General features: G+C 42.7%; 2 protein-coding genes across 2 annotated transcripts; one reads left to right on the top strand and one right to left on the bottom strand.

Annotated features, from left to right (window-relative positions):
- Nucleotides 1-7,642: 7,642 nt before the first annotated feature.
- Nucleotides 7,643-14,123, bottom strand: rbbp9 (retinoblastoma binding protein 9). Its single transcript, XM_042706965.1, has 3 exons — nt 14,062-14,123; nt 11,042-11,150; nt 7,643-9,312 (listed from the first exon to the last, which is right to left on the bottom strand). Exons 2-3 carry the CDS (start codon nt 11,135-11,137, stop codon nt 8,854-8,856), a joined length of 555 nt encoding a protein of 184 aa, XP_042562899.1. The 5' UTR covers nt 11,138-11,150; nt 14,062-14,123; the 3' UTR covers nt 7,643-8,853.
- Nucleotides 14,124-15,624: 1,501 nt separating this feature from the next.
- Nucleotides 15,625-21,294, top strand: cdadc1 (cytidine and dCMP deaminase domain containing 1). The gene is made up of 7 exons (XM_042706964.1): nt 15,625-16,222; nt 18,025-18,128; nt 18,535-18,712; nt 18,883-19,470; nt 19,859-19,908; nt 20,396-20,565; nt 20,715-21,294. Exons 1-7 carry the CDS (start codon nt 16,099-16,101, stop codon nt 20,944-20,946), a joined length of 1,446 nt encoding a protein of 481 aa, XP_042562898.1. The 5' UTR covers nt 15,625-16,098; the 3' UTR covers nt 20,947-21,294.
- The last annotated feature ends 10 nt before the right edge of the window (nt 21,295-21,304 follow it).

Here is a 21,304-nt window from a genome sequence, read left to right as displayed (position 1 = left end):
GGTGGTGGTTGGGAGTGTCTGCCAATTTAAGCTAGCTAGCAGTTAGTGCGCAATAGCAGCACAAAGATGTCTCTGTACTTCCAGAAAATAGGAAGAAGAAAAAAAAAAACATATAAAGAGGAAGATGGCCAGAGGAGAGTCTTGCTAGGCAAGAGCAAGAGTAGTCTAGAGTTGCAGATACTAGAAGAGGAAGAGGGTTGTACTGACCATAGGACTGACATCCTATACAGGTCATGCTATAACAGGCCACCAGACGCTCAGCTGATCTCAGTGCTGCTGTAAACACCTTATGACATGCCAATGACAGCGTTAGCTTTGGGGCCCAAGGCACAACCCTTATGACTGATGGGCCGAAAGAGTAAACATTATCTCAGCCACATAGCCCTGTTATGTCCTTTACCAGCGACGGAACAAGCACACAGAGACACATATCTCAGCCACATAGCCCTGTTATGTCCTTTACCAGCGACTGAACAGGCACACAGACACACCTCAGCCACATAGCCCTGTTATGTCCTTTACCAGCGACTGAACAGGCACACAGAGACACACAACTCAGACCAAACAACCTCCCGGAGGAAATGAGAGTACAATGTGCCAGTGGGGAGGAATGTTCAAATTGTATGTTCTTTTTTTCACGCCTTCTCCTGTCCTCACATCCTCTGGTACTAATTACATATTGATAGTGTATACTCATCAAGTAAGCATACTCTCAAAAGATTAGATATGGGGGAATGGAATGTGCTCTTGCTCTAGCAGTGACACAAAAGTACAAACACATGGAAGACATAAACAAATGGGGCGCATTCTGGTCACGCATTCAGTTCTCCTGGTCCTGGTGCCTTTTGCCCATTTAAGCTTTAAAACAAGACTTAAAGTCCTGCACTCGCCTTAATGGTTCACTCTCTATCCAATACATCTATTCTCAGGACGAGAGCCAGTCCAGCTACTCTGCTGTTTGCCATGCGGACAGATGATGTTCATCCCAGCTGGCCTTGGGTCAAGCCCTGTCGTCATGGTGATTTCACTAAAGTGGCATGAGGTCATTGCTCTCGACCCCAAGGAGGACGGAAGCCCAGGCCAAGAGTATCATTGGATGGGGACCTAGCCCACACCCTGAGCTTTCCTCGGTCTCTTCACAGGCCCACACATGCCCCCTTCCCCTTGGCAGCATGTTGAGTGGCTAAGCAGGCCGGATGTCTGCAGGCTCCTGCTGAGCTACTTTGCTGCTTTTCCAAAAAAATCCAGCTCCAGCGTTTCTCAACTCTACTGCACAAACACTCCCAGCAAGACGGCTTCCATTTCAACTTCAAATTTAATACAAAACTCTCTACATCGAAGTCAGGCTGAACAATGGAAGCTGGGTGCAGAAGATAAAAACAACAAACAATGTGCCGTGGATCCTCCAGGGGCAAAAATTGGGGAACTACCTCACTTTTGCCAGGCCCATGGCTCTTTGTTGGTACCAATTCTTTTGAAGAACCAGAAGCTGAATCAGGCCCTCGTGAAATGGACCTTAAGGTCCTCCTCAGGCAGTGCAGTCCAGGGCCAGGTTTTTTGTTGACCTTCATTCATCTTGTTTCTCTAAGTCAAGGATAAAAGTCTTTGGCATCATTCATCAGTGTTGTCAGGCGAGCTAAAACAGGGCTCTGGGATGACCCTGTGCTTTCATAACCGCTGCCATGTTCACACAACCAGTTATCTGAAACCATGGTTGGAATTCCTTGGTGAAACTCCCTCCATATGGAACCATAACCTCTGACCTCGTCCAGGCCCATGAATGGCGGCAGAGCAGTGGGTGACAGTACTATGGGGCAACACTCGCCTTTCTCTTTTTTAGGAAAGCCCACAGAAGAGCCAGGGATTAAAGGGAAAAGAGCAGCTTGCCTTCTTAGGACACCACTGTTCTGGGATCATTCCAACATTAAGACACACTCAGGGACAGCCTGATGTCAGATCACCAACAGGACTGTCAGCTGGGTTGACATTGGAGCCTCAGTTTTAGTTCCAGCCTCAGCCTCTTCACCCGCCTCAGACTCAGTCCCACTTCTCTTACAGCACTCAGACGGAGTCATAATGTTTAAGGTTTTCCTCAAAAACGTCTAATAAAGGAAGACAGGCACCATGTGGCAGGGGTCCAGTCAGAAACACGGACCTGTGAAAGAGTTCTGGTTCATCCAGGTCATCCCATCCTGTTCACTAGATAGTGAGGCTGGGTCACAGATATGGGATCCATTCAAGTCCACAATAACATCCCCACTAGGGGAAACTTCCTGTCACATGACCATCTCCCCGCACACGGTAATGTACGCGCGCGCACACGCACACACACACACACACACACACACACACACACACACACACACACACACACACACACACACACACGTCAATACTGATTAACACAAAAATAAGAGGCAGAGGGAACAGAGGCCATCTGCTCCCGAGTAACAGCTTGCCTGCCTTTGTCAACACATACAGTGAGCTGTATTAACCAGGCTCATAAGTGCAACTTGGGTGGAACAGAGAGGGACGGAAAAAGAAAGGAAGAAAAACAGAGGGGAAGGGAGTGGAGTTGAACTCAGGCAGACAGTCTGGAGGAGAGGAACAAAGGAGTCTGAATGGAAGAGAAAAAGGAAGGAGGTAAAGCCCTACGCTAGCACCTTTACTGATGACACGTCCTGCTTGGGACGATGCTCTTGATTCCTCCAAAGCAGTCTCAGGCAAAAAATGAAACAACAGCATCATCCTTAGCCAACTATTAATGCACCTGTCTGCCTTCCACTGCATTAGAAGAATGGACCCACTGTTCTTTTCCACTCAAATACAGACAGATTACAGCTTATGCATCATTAATAAATGTTCTCATAACTATTCCTCATCCACAAAATGTATCACTAAGCAACAACGTGATTTACAGACAATTCAAACAAATTCATTTTGTGCTTGTTTGTGCGAGTGGCCATTCCCCTAAATCTATTGCTGCCATTCACTTGTGCACAGGGGGAAGCACAAGTGAGAGGCCTACTACAGCCTATTACAGAAGTATCTACAACTGTTGTGCCTCGCACCTATATAACTCATCACCCGTCTAACTGAGTTATCAGAGGGGTGCTCGCAGGGCCAGCTGCTGCTCCGAGTTGGCAGCCTGGCAGCAGAATCATGTTCCATAAAATCGTAAAGCCACGCCTTTTCCCCACCACACCCAACAAACACACAAACAGGGACAGGATACTGGGCATGGCACCACAGCGGGCCAACATGCTCCCTGAAACATTGGCAGCTGCTCCCTGCCAGGTGCCCACTCGTATGCTGGTGTGGGGTGACACCAGGCCCTTCTTGTGTGTCTGCCCGCCGGCCCATGTCCTGAAGTTGTGTTAGGCAGGTCTTTGATGCCCCTCCCAAGTGTAACAGAGCTGGGATGAAACAAAACCCTCATTAAAGGGTGGGAGGGGGGGGGGGGGGGGTTCTTTGTGTGGTTCAGCCTCCCAGCTGGAGATGGGGCACAGAGCACAAGCGCCCAATAAGGGCAAAGAAAAACAGCTCTGCTATTCCAAGGACACTTTCCCTCAGATCTTCATCAAGTGTGTCTACTTCCCATCACATTGTGACAGCTGTGATATATGACCACCACACACACACACACACACACAAAGGGGCCCTACCTACATCACACACACACACACACACACACACACACACACACACACACACACACACACACACACACACACACACAGCAGACCAAAGCCTGCCCTGGACCTTACCAAAACTAATCAAGAGAGCCCCTGCAACAGCTGCTTTTCTCGTTAGTTTGGCTGCGGCCATACAAAGAACCCAGGAGTGCACATTCCCCTTCTCAGTGTGTTCATCAGACATATTCCCTCTTCTACTTTGGCAGAGGAAACAAGAAAAGCATCCAGCAACTCCTGTGTTTCACTTTGTGTTTCTCAATGATTCCCCTACAAAAAACCCTGCAGTGCTTGAATCGAGTATCTGTGTCAGATAGAAATTCTCAAGATGAAAACCCTGCAAGAATGTCCCAGGTCACAAGGACTTGTTCTCATTTTCGTGATCTAGAGAAGACCATAGAATCAGTAGTCATCTTCCTAAACAAATGCAGAACGTCTCGCTGCTTGCCAGTCTCTCTGTTGTTTGAGGAAACCATGTTTTCCACGTGGCTTGCTGTCTGCATTGAGAGCAAAGCAAGTGAGTTGGTGAGAGCTAGTATAGGGGTGAGGCTGGTGCCCTCCACCCAAGCCTTTCCAACTGCCTGAGGGCTAGAGACGGAGGGATCTTTAGTAACACCACATTGCTATTTTTCTTCCTGCCAGGGGGTACAGACCCTCCTCAAGCCCCATCCTAGTCGGACAACCCCTTCGTTTCTGATGCCAGTGAATTTTTAGGCACAACGCAGCCAGCATATGACCCCATCAGACCGAGATGGTGCCCAGACAGTAGTCTTGAGTTTCCCCAAGTGTCCATGACCTCCAGACCTCCCTTTTTGACCTCTTGTTGCTGACAGCTCTGTGTGATGGCAAAATATTTGCAAGGATTCTCGTCATCACCACTTGCGTGACACACTGACCTCAGGAGGGCAGACGTTTGCATCCTTCAGTCTGGACACTGATCTATTGTAGAGTCAAGTCCACATGCTTTCCTTAAATTTGAATGAAAACAGATCCCCATGGCGCCATTGGACACTACACAGGATAAGCACAGTGCACTCATTGACCTAACTATAGGTTCAAAACAAACTAAACAAAAAACAAACAAGAAGCCACAGAGTTATGAGGAACTACAATTTATGTGGCTTAGTGGTCCTCTGTTGTTATTCTCTTATGATATTCTTTAGTTAGGCAAACATGACTTAACACTGAGGAAGGAGGCATTTGTAGGGATGAAACAATAATGTCAGCGTATTAGCACGTGCCATCATGGCTACACGGCTGTTACAGTCGTTTGGGGAATATCGGTCCTGACAGCTGCGTTTCCAACTCCCCTCCCCAACGATTCACCAGGACACGCGTGTAGAGAAGGCTGTACCCCCCGAACCTACTGGCTTTGAGTGGCGGCCTAACTGGATTATTTCTACAGTTAAGCTTAACAGACATTACCAACAAGTTGGCAATTATCTGCCGACTCATCCCATGCACGATGGTAATCATGTTACACCCTGAAGACTGGTGGAAACAATAGCCCCAACCTAACACAGGCGTTCAGAGCGGGACTACATACATAAAACTACTTACATAGTCAGTTTCGACATTAAATGAGCAGCATCGTTTTAAGTAGGCCTATAGGCAATGAAACTAAACCACATCCCTAAATCTACACCTTTGACTGGAAAGACAATGGAAGCGCTTGCCAAGGTTAGAACAGACAGCCTAGCTTGCGATACATTAACTCGAGGGATCCCTGGATAAATGGGTAAATGAAACAAACATACGTATAAGCTACAGACTATACGTTTCAGTTACGTTGCAGAGTAAAACAATACGTTATAAAATGAGCTCTCATGTCAGAGGCTAAACTTGCAACAAGGATTGTTGTACTTGCTAACTAGCTCACATTAGAAAGGGTGGTGGCACACTCAATGGCTGGTTACGATTTGTCGAGTGATGTTGGCTGCGCTGGTCACCAAACTACATATCAGTTGCAAGATGTCACCCCAATTTTCCTGCTGGACAATGGGTCTCACATTTTTGAAAACACTTACAAATTCACCTTTGTTAAGGCTACACTCATCGTTACAGAACAGGAGGCTATTTAACTAGCTGCATGTGTAGCCATGCCAGACATGTGATGAGGGGTGTCATCTAACTAGTTTGAGGCAAAATGTGGCATTAGTAGCTTGTATATCTCGCTAAATCAAAATAATAACTGATAACCGCAGGCAGTGGGTAGCCTACCACCCAGTGTTCCACTGCAAAACACACCCTAGTTTTTTTGGTTGCACAAGAGCCAAGCCGAAGCCCCATCTGGCCCACAATACTACATAAATGTTTCCATGGTACACATATAGGCTAATGTGTAGCCTACTCTAATGGTCGAGGGACCCTCAAAGGACGCCCAAAAACCTTAATGCATAATACATTTAAAAAATACGTCCAAGGTTCACGCCAGTAGTCTAGCGGTACATTTACAGTCGCCTCTGCGGCTATACACTCGTATTCAAGGGATCCTCTATTCTCTGAGATTCCCGAGACAAATTTCTCTCAAGGGGCTCTGCCCAGGAGGCAGCCAATGCCAAGGAGAACAGTTAGGTGTTTTAGGTCTTTCTCATTTAGCCATCGTTAGTTATCACTACATGTACATGAAATACATCTTTTCAGTATGATATAGGTTTACAGACATACACCGAAAAGGAACATTTATATGCTTACTTGCTCTAAGATCCAATACCGCTCGACAATGAAGTCTCCTTCCTGGTGGGAACACTACAACAAAGCTTTCAGCACGCGATGAAACTGGGAAAATCCTACAAGAAATCCCGGTAAACAAAAATATGTGCCAGTTGAGGGGAGGGCAAGCGGTTTCTTCTTTTTTCACTGACCACCCGCCTCAGAAACTCCCATTTGCTTAATGATACATTGGTCGCTCTGTTCCCTCTCGCAATCTCTCCCTGGGAGCAGGGATTGTTGCGCGTTGTGTGAGAGTCGTTTCCTGTCCAGCCCTGCTTGCTGCCTTGACTAATCGACCAATCCAAGGACCTAGGTTGAATGGCTACCTCTGGAAAGGCCGGCGCTGCAATACCCCCATCAGACAAAATATCGAAAAGTAGCCTGTAGCAACTGATTTTAACCCTGACCACACCAAAATTGCAAATATATGGTTTAAAGACCATTTGCAACATTAGATAGCTTACTGAATATTAGATTCCGTGTTTGTAAGATAAGATAATACTACTTGAAGTTATTAAGTTTTGATATGATGTGTTACTTGAATCAACTGTGCTATGTATTAAAGTGTCAGAACCTTGTGTTCAATCCAGAGGCATGTTAGTATAAAAACTGTTTCAAAGTGGTTCATATAGAATAGGCTATATTAGAGTTCAAGTCTGTTCATTTACATTATGCATCATGGTATGCTTCTTGCCTCGTATCCAACTTGTTTTCGTATGAGGACGGGCCTTATCGAATTACAGTCGTAAAGGACGAAATAACACCGTAAACATGTGAAAATAAACGTCTTATGTTGTGCAGTCTAAAGAATGTCAAGCTCTTGCACTGGAATCATTCAAACTATCCTTAAGCCTGACACATGTTTTGCATGGACGCTATATTTTTGCAGGAAACTAGGCTACTTTAATTTGTACTGTATGGTACTTCTGTAATTATATTAGTTAGTTATGTTAGCTAATAGCTCCACCTCATGGACAACAAAGATTTTTCTCTAACCTTTGCTCTATAATGTGTTATGGATCTATTGTGTAGATGTTTGAAAATGTTATTGCTACTACCAGGATCTTATTTTTGAAACTCGTAAAGTTCCATGCCAATATTTACTCCACTGGCTGTTATCATCATATCATTTCATATTTCACCGCATCATCTTTGCAGAGTGGGGCTAAATTGTATTCAACCTGAGATGATAATTAGATGAACCTACTAATTATAAAAATGCAATGGAAAAAATCACATTCAAGGCGTCACAAAAAAGTTTTTATTTAGTTAGTTACAGTTGCATTTGTTGAACTCTAGGGGGCACTGAAAGAACATCATTAATCAGGGTAATGATCACTGAAGATAACTCCAGCGTCCCTAGATAATTTATGAAAGTCAATGACCAAGGGTTTTCAATGTCAAAGCAGAGATAGCAGCAGCAGGTAAGGCACCAAAACTGAAGACAAAAAAATGGACAAGAGGTGAAGCATACAGACTAGGGAAATACAGACGTATTCTTGAATATTACACATGTCTGTCACCTGCAAAATAATACGTTTTGAAAATGCTTTAACCACTTCAGCTTCTGAGTGCACTAGCAGACTATACCCCTAGGTCTTCTAGGGATTGCAGTGAATGCTGTGAATGTGGGATGGGAGCACCAGGCTACTTAGGTTTGACAACTGTCTCTCAATGCACTTCATTTCCACTCAGTGGATATTTTATTTACACACCTGCTCATTACAACAGCACCCTCATGGTTGGCCTCAGGTGAATGATATGGAAATTTCACGTGTAAAGCATGCCAACATGGTCAAGTGCATTGTTATCTCAAATTTAGAGAGGTTTTGTCTGTTTCTAGTTTCTAGTAAATGAAATGGTCCCATTATCTCAAAAACCGGCAACGCGCCTACTTCAGAGAACTGTATATTATAAAAATGTCCCCTGCTCTGATGAACTTTAATTTATCCCACAACAAAAAAATATTTTAGGATTGTTTCCAGAATTCTTTCAAATCCATATAACGAATCCAGGCTGTTTTGCAGGCTACATGAGGGTTCTAGATAGTTGTAGGGCTAATCATGAGATCAATGGGATATTTTGTGTCCGAATGAAGATAAATTGTAATAAAGGGACAAAGCCACGTATGTATTCATCTTTGACAGGAGATAAATCAACTTAAGGAACTGATGGAATTTGATTTCAATATTAACCATGACATCTATGACCTATTCACACATTTGTGATCAGTCTCAAAATTGTTCTCATTTCACTCTCATTTCTCTGGTAGGGAACTTCCAAAATGTGTCAGTGAATATTGGTTTGAAGAACAAATGTTTGCATTTTGTGCTGTTGTGTGATTCTACACAGTAAAACAGATGACCACAGCGGGGAATTGGTGTGGGAAATGCAATGTAACTAATTGGTGTACAGAAAAGAATGCGCTGATGTGGATGCCTGTTGCATATTAAGCAGCTTCTTTGAACTTCTTGACCACATCAATGAGCTCAGGGAAGCGTGAGTTCATGAAGTGGCCACGGTCCGAGTACTTGTGCAGATCCGCCTTCAAACCCTCGGCCACCTCCTCCTGTTCCTCCCAGGGCAGAAAGGGATCATCTGTGGAGCCAAACTGGACAATGTGGCTCACATTCCCTCGGATGAGCTCCCACTGCCATGGCCGGCTGAAGTAGCCACTTTCCCTCTCAGTCTCGTCTCCCATGTCTGAGGTGTAGGCCCCCACCAGGATGATGGCGAATACTTTGCGAGTCTCTGCGTACCTCATGGCAGCAGCCGCCCCAGAGCTGTGACCGATGATTACGGTTTCCTCATCACACTTCAGCTCCTTCTCCATGAAGGGTAGCCATATTGTCTCACGTGCCGTCACTGGATCAGGCATGTTCTTCAACAGGCAGGTCATATCTGGGATCTTTAAAGCAGTTGTTGCAGGTCAGAAAAGCATGCCAACATGATCCTGTTCTCAAACTTAACCAAATGTAATACTGTCAGAATAATCACTGACATCCTAAGGCATCTTGATAAAAGAGACTGGTTCATATTGCCTTTCATGCTCACCCATTTTTGTTCAAACTTAGAGATAGACTTAAGGGGAGTCACTGTTTTCCCCAGAAATGATCATTTTGAAAGTCAATGTAATAATAATATAATTGCAGTACATTCAATTCAATATTATTAGTATTATTATTAATAATGAATAATGATTTAGTTGTTGATGATTGTAGACCTATAGTGCTTACTGTGATTAATTTCTTATTGCCTGCTTAATAGGGGTTTGGTAAATGTTAAAAATGCTACAGTAGCTACACTTCTGCAACAAAATGCTAAAAGTTACTTATTATTATAAGCTAAATATAATATTTAAGCTAAATATTTTCAAATAACATTTAAGCTGACCCCTGCCTCTATTCAGCGACGTGAAAGCCTTGTACAAATGTTGTAATGTTTCAGTGTAAAACAAACTGAAAATATCTGCTGAAATTGTGTGATCAACAATGTCAAAATGATTAAAGAAGTGTATTCTTATTATATCGTTTCTGTGACAGTGACCCCTAGGGCCTTGGGGAAGAACTGCACCCCTGTGTTAGCGTACACTAGTATTTGGGAAGAAAAGAGATTGCCTCCTAGTGTTGGTGAAAAGCACTGTATTAGGAACTTGCTGAAGTGCTGTTTGAACTATTTGCCTTTCCACAGTTCCACACAAAAGCACACCAAAGTTATAAAAGCCTAGGGGTGTGCACATGGACATAACTGATTTGCATTTATTTTTTTTATTCTATTTTTTGTTTTACAAAAGTATACTTCAAAAACAAGTCTTGTGGCACATGAGGGATATTTGTCTCCAAGTTGCACACTTGGTTTGACATCCTGAGGTCAACTGATTTCGGAGAATACTTGACTTACATTAGAAATAAATGTACACAAGTATATTTAAAAAACAAGGCTTGTAGCACATGAGAGGTTTGACGTCAGCCACTCAAATGGTTGAAGTGTAGCTCTACTGCTTTCACTTTTAAGTTAGAAATTGTACCATAGGGGACACACCTGACTTCTTTACCTGACTACTTTACCTTGGCCTATTAGTTCGTGTTTTGACACGCTATATGGTCATCATAGCGTCAGTGACGAAAACAAGCAGTTTACTTTGACACTGCTTGCCCCATGGAATCACACTGTATAGCTGTTTTCAGGTTGCCGGTTATAGCGTTCTAACTTAACACTGGACCGATTTCGATCGTTAATTATCCTTAGTAAACGTTTGGACCTAAAAAGATCTAAAGATACTGCTCAGGTTGAAAAATCCTGAAGTTTAGCTTTAAGTTTGTTGGCTATAGACTAAACAGAATTTTGGGAGTGTGACACCCTTAAATGGATTCGACGTCCGCCGTCTTGGAACGTTAACGACAATTTTTTGTCTTCACCTATTTATTAATTTGAGTAATTAGCAATCATTATTAGTTTGGTTTAGTTGTAGTTTTCCATTACATTTGACAAACCCATTAGTTTTCGTCTTAGTTTTAGTTTAAGTTGACAGTGCAGCATACTAGGCTAACAGGCCCTACTATTATTGGAATCTGAGTGAGAAACGCATAGATAGTCATAGGCAAATGGTTCCAGTCACTTTCCAAATATTGACCTACCTTCTTGATTTCCTTGTTTGCCCACCCATACCAGTTGGCACGCTCAACATCCCCTGCTCCATTCCCGGGTACAATGACAGCTTTCTTCAGCGGCATGTCTGCTTATAGGCCGCAACATGAACACTGTTTTCGTTTCAACCCGCTCCACAGGCGCGCATCTACACAATCTTTAGCTCATAAAAAAGAACGAGTCGTGCTTAGCTACCAAAAAAAAGTTCGTCGCTGACTTTCCAGTCAATTTTTGGTGCGTCTATGTTTTATGCCGAACTAGTTTCTTCAGAGCGCACAAGGATCTTGGTCGCGAGTGCTGGCACTTTTCGACACGTGATCGTTCTACACCAATGAGGTAGCTGCTTTTTGTCAACAGAATGGCAAGATGGCGGCTCCCGTGGTTAGATTCAACGTTACCGATAAAGAGGAAAACACCCGAACATCCTCAAAAGTGGGCTAAATGGGTTCTAAATAGTGCTGTATACATAGCCGCGTCCCATAAGAACAATGAGGCAAATATACGATAATGTTATGCTTATGTTAAGTCATTTAGATCAAGTTTGACATACCTGGGAATACACCTTACTGACGATCTAACATGGACTGTGAACACCCAGCACACACTGAAGAAATCAAGGCAAAGACTGTACTTCCTACGTCAGCTGAGGAAGTTCATAGCATCAGCACCCATCAGCTGTGTGTCCTGACAGCATCATCACTTGGTATGGGAACTGTACAGCCTGTGACTGCAGTGCCGCATCATCAGAGCACCTCTCCCTATTCTGCAGGAGACCTACAAGAGAAGACTACGTACCAGGGCCCAAAGTATTGTAAAGGACTCCTAACATCCTGACCATGGACTTTTCAAAACACTGAGGTCAGGCAAACGTCTCTGCTGCTACAAGACCAGAACAGAGAGACTGAGGAGGAGCTTCTTTCCTCAAGCATTCCGTATCCTGAACACACACAATGACTACATGCTTTACGTTAGTATTTCTATGTATGTGACAAATAAACCTCCTTCCTTGTATCAATAAAAGGCAGTAATTGTACTTATACCAATGACCATTTGTTCGTTCGTTCGTTCATTCATTCATTCATTCATTCATTCATTCTTCCACAAATGAAAACAACACTGATGAACCATAAAAACAATCTTTATGAAAAATATGAAATATGATATATAAAACTGTACAAAACTAAATAAGAAATAACAGATTAAGGACACTCAGTCCTCACTGTCAGTGTCAGGAGAGTTATCTTCCAGTTCCTCAGTTTCTTTTGTGTTGGCACAATTACAGCAACGACATAAGTCTGTAACACAGTCCTGCAGAAAAACAGGAACATCTTCCTGTCTCACAGGCACCTTTGCAGCCGCAGTGTATCACATGCAAACCACTGTCAGGGGCCGGATTTCTGGTCATCCAGGTGCAAGGTCCCATCCTCTATTTGCCAACCACATTCAGCAGGTGATGGAGCACTTATATTTTGTTTGCTGATGACACCTTGGTAATGTCAATGATACGTGTCCTGTTGCCAGTCCCTGTGAAAACATATAAACTGCATGGGAAATCTGTCTACACACTTACAGCAATGACTGCCACATCAGTGTCAGAGCTCTTGATAATGACAGCTTTATGCTCCCGTGCAGCATGTTGTGCATGTAAAAACAACAACAGGTCTTCAACAACACGAACAGACTGTACACTCTCCTTAACAGTCACACCGTGACATTGATTTGTATGTGCGATGTACAAGCAGAGGTTTTTGCCCACTATTGTAAGGTCTGCATTTTTCCATGCAACATACAGGAATTCGGCAAGTGCTTCCTTATTTGTTCCTTCTGAGAGAAACTTTTTCCATTGGGTTGGGGTCCTCTGATCCGGGTCTAAGATTTGTATGCGTTGTGACCCTGCATCAGCTCTACGTGACCGTTCTAGGTTTTTGATACTGATGGGGGAAATCACGAGTCAGCCTCTTCTTCAACATATCCTGTCTGCAACACAACAAAACAGTGACAATTAAGAGTCACAGGAGTATCATGAAAAGCAGAGAGTGGTGGAGGTGGTACAAGACATAACAGGCTAGAACCTATCTGCCATACAGCACATTTAACACCAAAGATGCCCAAGAAAGGCACACAACATCACTAACCACACCACACGCACGCACGCACGCACGCACACACGCACACACGCACACACACACACACACACACACACACACACACACACACACACACACACACACACACACACCAGCTATTCTCCTTGTTGCCAACTGGTACATGTCTGTGCAAACAGCAAGACTTAAAAACAGTTTCTCAGGCCTGTCACACACATGTTGTGTAAAGCTGGACTTGCACATGACAAATAATAAGACTTGAGAGAAAAATGCATTGCAGTTACCTGTAGTTTGAAGCATCAAGGCCTTCATTGGCTTTCACCAGTTCAATTAAGGCCTTCCTCAGCTGGCCCATGCATCCTCGGGAATATTTTCAAACTCCACATCAACACAGTGTTTGAAGTTCTCAGCCATGTCTCGAGACTCACCCTCCAACCCGAGCCACGTTTGTAGGCTTGTCCTGTATGTATTCCATCGTGTAGTGGTGAAATAATGTACCTCCTCGTGCTTGACTGAAGTAATATGCATAAAACAATGTTTGTTTTTTGATTTATTAAGACATTCCGGTGTATTTTCTTCGTCTTCCGTACTGCACGACGAAGGCATGGTGGACGCCATCTTGCAACTCTGTTGACAAAAAGCAGCTACCTTATTGGTGTAGCATGATCACGTGTCGAAAAGTGCCAGCACTCGCGACCAAGATCCTTGTGCGCTCTGAAGAAACTAGTTCGGCATAAAACATAGACGCACCAAAAATTGACTGGAAAGTCAGCGACGAACTTTTTTTTGGTAGCTAAGCACGACTCGTTCTTTTTTATGAGCTAAAGATTGTGTAGATGCGCGCCTGTGGAGCGGGATTCGTTTTCTAAAGGACTTTTCGTGGTTCATGTTGCGGCCTATTACTGGGAGCTTCGTTTTTGTTTTATTTCCTTCGACTGATTTTATTGGACCTTAGTAAACGCATGTAGATCATTACTGCCATCTGCTGTCCCGAAGTATGGAACCATTCTGTATTTTGAATATGTTTGTTCATATCACAACCAGCTCTGAGTAGGGCTGTAGACTTGGTCAGACCTTGAGTTCCTGATACCTGAATTTCAGAGCCAAAATGTCCTAGCTGCCATCATCCATTCTATAAAGACACAGACAGTGTTCAATAGAACGTGTTCTTTGTCTGGCTTACAATGTTTAAACACACAAGCCTTACGTGGAATTGTAATATAATTGTTCCTTTCATTCTCCAAACGTCACCCCTCTCTTTGGTTAAAGCCTCTCTCTTTCCTGTTATTCTGCCAGATTATTGTAAGAAGCTTTTACTTCTGACTATTGTAAGAAACTTCAAGCCTATCAGGAATACCTGTCAATCCTTTGTGTAGTAACATTATGCAGTTTTTTTTTTACTGTTTTCAAGGAAGGTCTGTGTTTTGTAGGTGGCTAGTTTTTATAAATCCCCTAAATTAATTTTGATGATATTTGGTCTTCACTGTGTGGGCCTACTTTTGTGTTCTTAATCAAGAACCTTGTAATGCCTCTTTAACTGCTTTGCTTACTTATTTACTTGCAGCGCCTTGTCTCCTTAAATATCCAGATTGACTGGCAGTCTCATTAAACTAATATCAGTATTTTGCTGTCAGAGCCTAAGAATGCAATGTAATATTTCATATACAATATTTTTCCAGCAGGTGGAGAAAACCTGACAATAAGACAATGAGCATGGCCATCCTTCAGGCTTAATTTAATTTACCCACTAAGATGATTTAGCCAAGAGCTAAACTGAGAAGACAACTATGATCCTACTGATCTGATTTCTTCCCGTAATGTAAGTGTAAATCTGTAAAATTGTCAGATGCCAGTTGCCTCACAAAGAGGCTGTTTGGCTCCACTGCCAGATCTGTAATTATGGTTCTTGTGACCGTATTCAATAGAATTATGGTTCACGTGACATTGCTCTCTGTGCAATTCTAAGACCTAGTACAGTGAAACCTAGCAGGCACAATAATTATATTCCATCGGCAGGGCCATAGTGCTGCAACAACCTACCATTACATAACATAACATAACATAGTATAACATAACATGACATACACTCTGTACAAGTACTCTGAACATAATTTACACGTGTTAAACATATAATAACCTATACATATAATGATAACATCTAATAACCTTACATATACAAGATAAATATACAATACAGTATGCTAAACCTATAATAATCTATACATATAATACTAACATATATACTGTATATATAACATATAATACACATATAATAATCTATGTGGGAGTTACAGGTAGTGCAATATTTCTGATACAATACTAGTGCAAACAGTAAGTTGAAAGTGACAGTGTATGTAAAGTGACGAGTGCGAAAGTGGCAATAGTGTATCAATGTCCATTTAGCAGCCTGATGGCCCTCGGGAAGAAGACCGGATGCTACGGTACCGCCTGACAGAAAGCAGTGGGGTAAAAAGTCTGAAGGCTGGATGGTAGCAGTCTTTTAGGGTACAGTGATGTGGGAGAAACATATTAAGGAGCACTAGGGATTTTACAGAGCCCTATTTCAAAGTATCTAGCCAGAATATCCTTGAACTTAAAGGTGCTAAAATATTGCTCTGAGAAGCAAACTATAAGGAAAAAGGCTACTTTGAGTTATTTGTCTAACAAGACATTTGTCAAAAGGAGTGTCATACATTTTGACAGTGTTCTGACTGTAACTGCACTGACAAACAGGATTGCAAGCAAGCAAACAAACAATAAAAAAAAAATAAAAAAACTCCAGCCCCCTAGCGCTGGACAATAACAAGACAGTAGGGCCTGCAATAAGACCGCCCATTTTTTCCTACGTAATGCGATATAGGAAGAGGGTGGATCAGCTGGGGACATACAATATCAGCTGTTAATCTGACAGATGACACAATAAACACTCGGTAAAAGATTGAATGGAAGCAACAGATATTGCTGAGATACGAAGTGATTCGGACAAAAAATGCGTCACTGAGCGAACCACTGAGGACAGCTGCCATGTAAAGGAAGCCAGTTCACAGACCGACCCCAAAGTGCAAGGTTAGACTTTGCGCTAGTCAAACTAGCAACGATGTAGGGTACAGTACGTGTATGATAGATTTGTTTTGTTATAACAACCCATTTCACCTTGTAGCGTATTGCATTGTAATTATTGTTGAACGATATTTTTTGCTAAATTTGAGGCGATATTGTATGTGCGCGGAATGTCATTATTATCTGTCCGGTGTCACAGTTAGATTGGTTATCATGTTAACTGGTGACGCTCAAAGACCTAACTGACTTGGTTGTGTTGTGAACTACGCTCCTATGGGCCCTATCCTAACCATAAACGCGAAGCTGAAGATGTAAGGTCAACCTGGTAACCTAGTTTGTCCATTTGTTTGTCCATTTGTCCAGGTTTCCAATTCGTCCTGGTTTTTTTTAATCCATGCCGATATAGTCTATTTAGTATGGCAATAAAGCCTATTCCCAGATTTCAAAAGGCAAATGGACCACTGAAAACCCACTGGGGGCAAAGTTAGAAGTTTGCTGGCCTTTTGCTCATCGGTTTTGAGGACTGCCAGATAGTACTGTATTCTTTTATCAACTGGCTGCTTGCTACAACCTCTCCCATTGACACAAAGATAACCTAAGGCAGTCTGTGACTTCCTAGTTATGTGCAAATGTATATGAATGTAGAGTATATTCATTTTTGGTCTCTAATTGATCCTTGTGGTGTGGGCAGCAGTCTGCTCATGGTTTCATTGCAAGCTCAGGTACTTGCCATAGTTGTATTATTTGAAAAGTTTTCACTTTAGATCAGCTTACAGGACACCTCTGCGCTATTCTCCTGCAAACAGACAACCAAAGGATTACTTGAGCCACAGGACAATACCATTGGATTGGTTGGTGGAAATGTATGGAAATTGGTATTATATTATTTAACCAACCATTTTATGGTCTCTAACTAACAATTTTACTCTCTTGCTTCTATCTTTACATTTAATGCATTCATGGTTTATCAGGTTTATTTGGTCAGTCAAGTATGTTTGGTTTAATTGGCATCCAACCTGTTTTTTCAATTGTTCGAAAAACAGCAATGCACACCAACATGAGACACAAAACATGATTTACAAATTACACGTTAACATTCACACTGCATTCTGGGACTAATTACATCACACACACACACGGAAACACTGCTACACCCCTGCACGCTACAAAATTTGCCTTCATTGAACAACAAAGTGGAGCATCGGATTTGACTTCGAACTTTGAATTTCCTTTAAGGAAATTATAATCAAGTATAGAAGTAAAATCCCATCAGTTCTTGATGCTTCCAAAGCCTTTGATCGTATTAATGATAGAACGTTGTTTCTTAAATTAAATCAAAGAGGGGTACCCAAATACATTGTGAGAATTCTGGCTTACTGGTATGCACCAGACTGCAAGTTAAATGGGGCAATAGTGTCTCAGCCACATTAGGGGTAAGCAATGGTGTCAAAGAAGGCGGATTTTGCCCCCAATTCGTTTTCATCTTCATATTGATGATCTGTCCAAGCAGTAAATACTGGGTGCATAAATGGTAATATTCCAGTAAACCATACTATGTATGCAGATGATCTCTTGGACCCTGAATCTGTAATAAAGGTTTGATTGATTGATTGATTGATTGATTGACCAATCTGCAGCCCTTCTGCAACAGAAGGAGATAACACAAGTGAACAAGTAAGCAGACATCACCAGTCAACATGATAACCAGTTAAAGTGGAACACCGCCGGACACTTCCTTTACAATGATCTGACAAAAAGAGACAGACTGAAAAGTACCTGGCATATTAAGAATTGCATTTATTTTTCAGGCCATGGACCTCGATTATCCAAAGTTAACCTTTACACGTTGTTGAGCCTATGGATGGAACTATTTCCTCGGAAGAGGGTTGTGTTCAAGAGCGAAAATGAACCTGTAAGTAGGAGCTATGACAACGAATGAAGTCTACCTCAATATTCTTATTTTATTGTCAAGCTATCATGAGTCTAGGTCAAGACATCTGACATATCGGCCCTTATCCTTAAGTACTATTGGATAGAAATATATTTCTTTTTACTTTCGATCATTGGTTATTCTTCAGGTGTTAAAACACATGCAGCATTTTAAATTACAACCATGTTCTTTTGACAAGCCTTGGCCCAGTTTATCCTGATTTTGATTACCTCAAAACTATTAATTATCATACTAGTTCTATTCCAGTCCTGATGCCTTAGAAATGCCCTGGAGCAATGCCTGGGACGGAAGGAAAAGGACAGAACACAATAGCAAATGTATTGTGTATGTGTTAAGAAGGTGTGGTACGATTGCTGTATAATTTCAGACACGAGGAACTGGTTTGGTGGTGGTCCGAGAGAGGAGGATTCTGGGCCTTCACTGCTCCAGCTCAGAGCTCCATGCTGGGCAGGTAGCAGTGGTCAGGCATGGACCCCGCCTCGCCAGCTGTGACTTGTACTTTTCCAGGAAGCCCTGCTCCACCTGCCTCAAGATGATCATCAATGGTGTGAGACATTTAAAGCAATTAGTGCTTTAAGACCATGACTGAAATATGGTCCAGCATATTAACATCATTCATCTTTACAATTTTAAATAAGTTTTGTGTGGTGGCTTTAAAGAGATGACCTCATTCAAGAACTGTAATGCTGACTTGCTTTCTTTTGTTTTCTTTCAGCTGGGGTCAGTCGGATATCATACTGGCCTGGAGACCCTGAGATCAGCCTGCTGGCTATTGGAGAGGGCAGCAGCAGAGCCAGTCAGCAGGAGGCTGAGCTTGATGCTGCAGCTGCAGAGAAGCTCAAGGCCAGCAGTCGGCCGTACATGGGTGTCCTCCTGCAGCCCCTGGCCTGCGACATGCAGCAGTTTGTGGAAGAGACGTCTTCCTCTTGTGACTTCCAGGAGAAAGTTGCCTCTGAACTTCCTATCCTGGACGTCCAGGATCTCTTTAGGCGGCAGCTGTGGGAGAACAGGGATAAGTTCTCCCAGGTGTTTTTGGTAGTAGATGAAACTAGGCACTGTGAACTCTTAACCAAAATGGGCCTTGTGACGTTCTGTGCTGAACCGTACTTCAGCAACCTGAGGCAGCACATGAGGGCCCTGGTGAGACTGTTGTCCTCAGTGGCCTCCAGTATGCCCCGTCTAGCCGATGCTGGCTACGGATTCTACCTGAAAGGCAGTTCTGGCCCAGTCAGCACTCCACCTCTATCCCAAGATGTTATAAGACACTGCATCATTCAAGCCAAACTACTAGCTTATAGAACTGGTGGGTGTCTCGCCCTCCTGCATCTCTGCACATAACTTAACCCCTCATAATTATTCTTGCTCACTTCCCTTAAAGGGACATACATGATTATGTAAAGAATGTTGCTTTAGCAAGTGGGAATTGAAGGGCCATTATCTCAGCAGAGCAGAGCCAAGCCCGTTGTCTTAGAAGGACTGATATTCATGTCAGCTTAATCAGATGTCATTGATTGATCTTGTCTGTAGCCATGTCATAGTTCTCATTTCAGGGCCCGTATTCACAAAGTATTTTATCTTATCATTAAGATCCTATTCAGAAAGCTGCTGAACTCCTAAGCTCAGAGAAATGCTGTTTTTGACTGGACCCCTCTCTGAGAATTTAGCAGTTGTTTGCTACTTTGTTTTCTCAGAGGATCCTAAGGTTGGAGTTGGGGCAGTGATCTGGGCAGAGGGACAGTTGGTAAGTGATCATCATGTTACATATCAGAACAAGCATTCCGAAATGATCTCAAAACACGAGCAGCTTATCTGATCCTCTTATATAGATCATTTGAAAGGAAAAAATGCTAAATTAATAGCTACTCATAGATCCTCAATGACAAACTGGGTTTGAGCCCTGGGGTCTTAAACGGTTAAATGGACATTCCTCAGACAATCCTAGAGAAGTGAATTTAACCAGGGCCACAGAACACTTGAGTCCTTCGAAAACAATCTCAGGATTAGGCAGGGGTACTTCTATGAACATTACTCAATTTAAGCAAACAATCTCAGGATTAGACAGGGCCACTTCTATGAACATTACTCAAACAATCTCAGGATTAGGCAGGGGCACTTCTATGAACATTACTCAATTTAAGTCCCAATTTTAAATATAGTAATTTTGTAGAAACATTCCTGTAAAGGCTAAGGTTGGGCCATTGGTCCTTCTAACTTCATTTGTGTCCTAGGGCCTCTGTGATGGCACAGGCAGATTGCACCTGGTGGGCTGTGGGTACAATGCGTACCCCGTTGGTTCTGAGTACGGAGAATATCCCCAGATGGACGACAAGCAGGAGGACCGCCAGAGCAGGAAGTACCGCTATATCATCCATGCTGAGCAGAACGCCCTCACTTTCAGGTGACCTTTGAACTGGAACGCTTTGGCTGAAGGAGTATTGTTAGCATGCTTTATATGGCAGGATTAAGTGTTTATGTGTTTTTCATTCTTATGAAGGTCACAATTAATTATTCACAGATCAAACTAAACTCACATTTTCTTTCTTAAAGGAGTGCCGAGATAAAAGAGGAAGAAAACACGATGCTGTTTGTGACCAAATGCCCATGTGATGAATGTGTGCCCCTGATCAGAGGCGCTGGCATCCAACAGATCTACACTACTGACCTGGACAGTGGCAAAAACAAGAATGACATTTCCTACCTCAGGTTTGACAGTCTCCAGGGAGTCCAGAAATTTACAGTAAGTCCTTCTGTGGTAGAGCTGCAGTCTAAGTATAAATAAGGTATATTAAACCGTGACTTCCCCTTAATTTGAAGTCTCTTTCTGAGGGAATCCTGGCTTTTCAAAATCCTACCCCTTTTCAAAATCAGTAAAGGTAACTAAATGTAGCTTGTTGGAGGACGATCTATCTCTACTCTCTTGGGGTTCTTTGTGTCTCTAAACTGCTTCAAAGCTGGGTGGGGATAGACTGTTCTTCAGTCTATCCTTAGACCATTATCAGCCAAAAGACCTGATAATATGATCTTCCACTTAATTCTATACAAAGACTACAAAAAAGGAGTATTACATATTGGCATGCAAAAGTTTGGGCACCCTTGGTAAAAGTAAGTAAAAGATGACCTGATTTCCAAAAGGTATA

Source organism: Clupea harengus, unplaced genomic scaffold (assembly GCF_900700415.2).
Source record: "Clupea harengus unplaced genomic scaffold, Ch_v2.0.2, whole genome shotgun sequence".
NCBI classification, from domain to species: domain Eukaryota; kingdom Metazoa; phylum Chordata; class Actinopteri; order Clupeiformes; family Clupeidae; genus Clupea; species Clupea harengus.
The sequence above is the reverse complement of the archived record's forward strand: the minus strand, read 5'-3'. Positions and strand labels throughout refer to the sequence as shown.

Coding starts and splice junctions, on each gene's coding strand:
- cdadc1 (XM_042706964.1), top strand. CDS start 16,099: ATGGAAGCAACAGATATTGCTGAGATACGAAGTGATTCGGACAAAAAA. Junction 19,471..19,858: donor ACTACTAGCTTATAGAACTG/GTGGGTGTCTCG, acceptor TTGTTTTCTCAG/AGGATCCTAAGGTTGGAGTT. Junction 19,909..20,395: donor TCTGGGCAGAGGGACAGTTG/GTAAGTGATCAT, acceptor TTTGTGTCCTAG/GGCCTCTGTGATGGCACAGG.
- rbbp9 (XM_042706965.1), bottom strand. CDS start 11,137: ATGCCGCTGAAGAAAGCTGTCATTGTACCCGGGAATGGAGCAGGGGAT. Junction 9,313..11,041: donor CAAACAAGGAAATCAAGAAG/GTAGGTCAATAT, acceptor ACTGCTTTAAAG/ATCCCAGATATGACCTGCCT.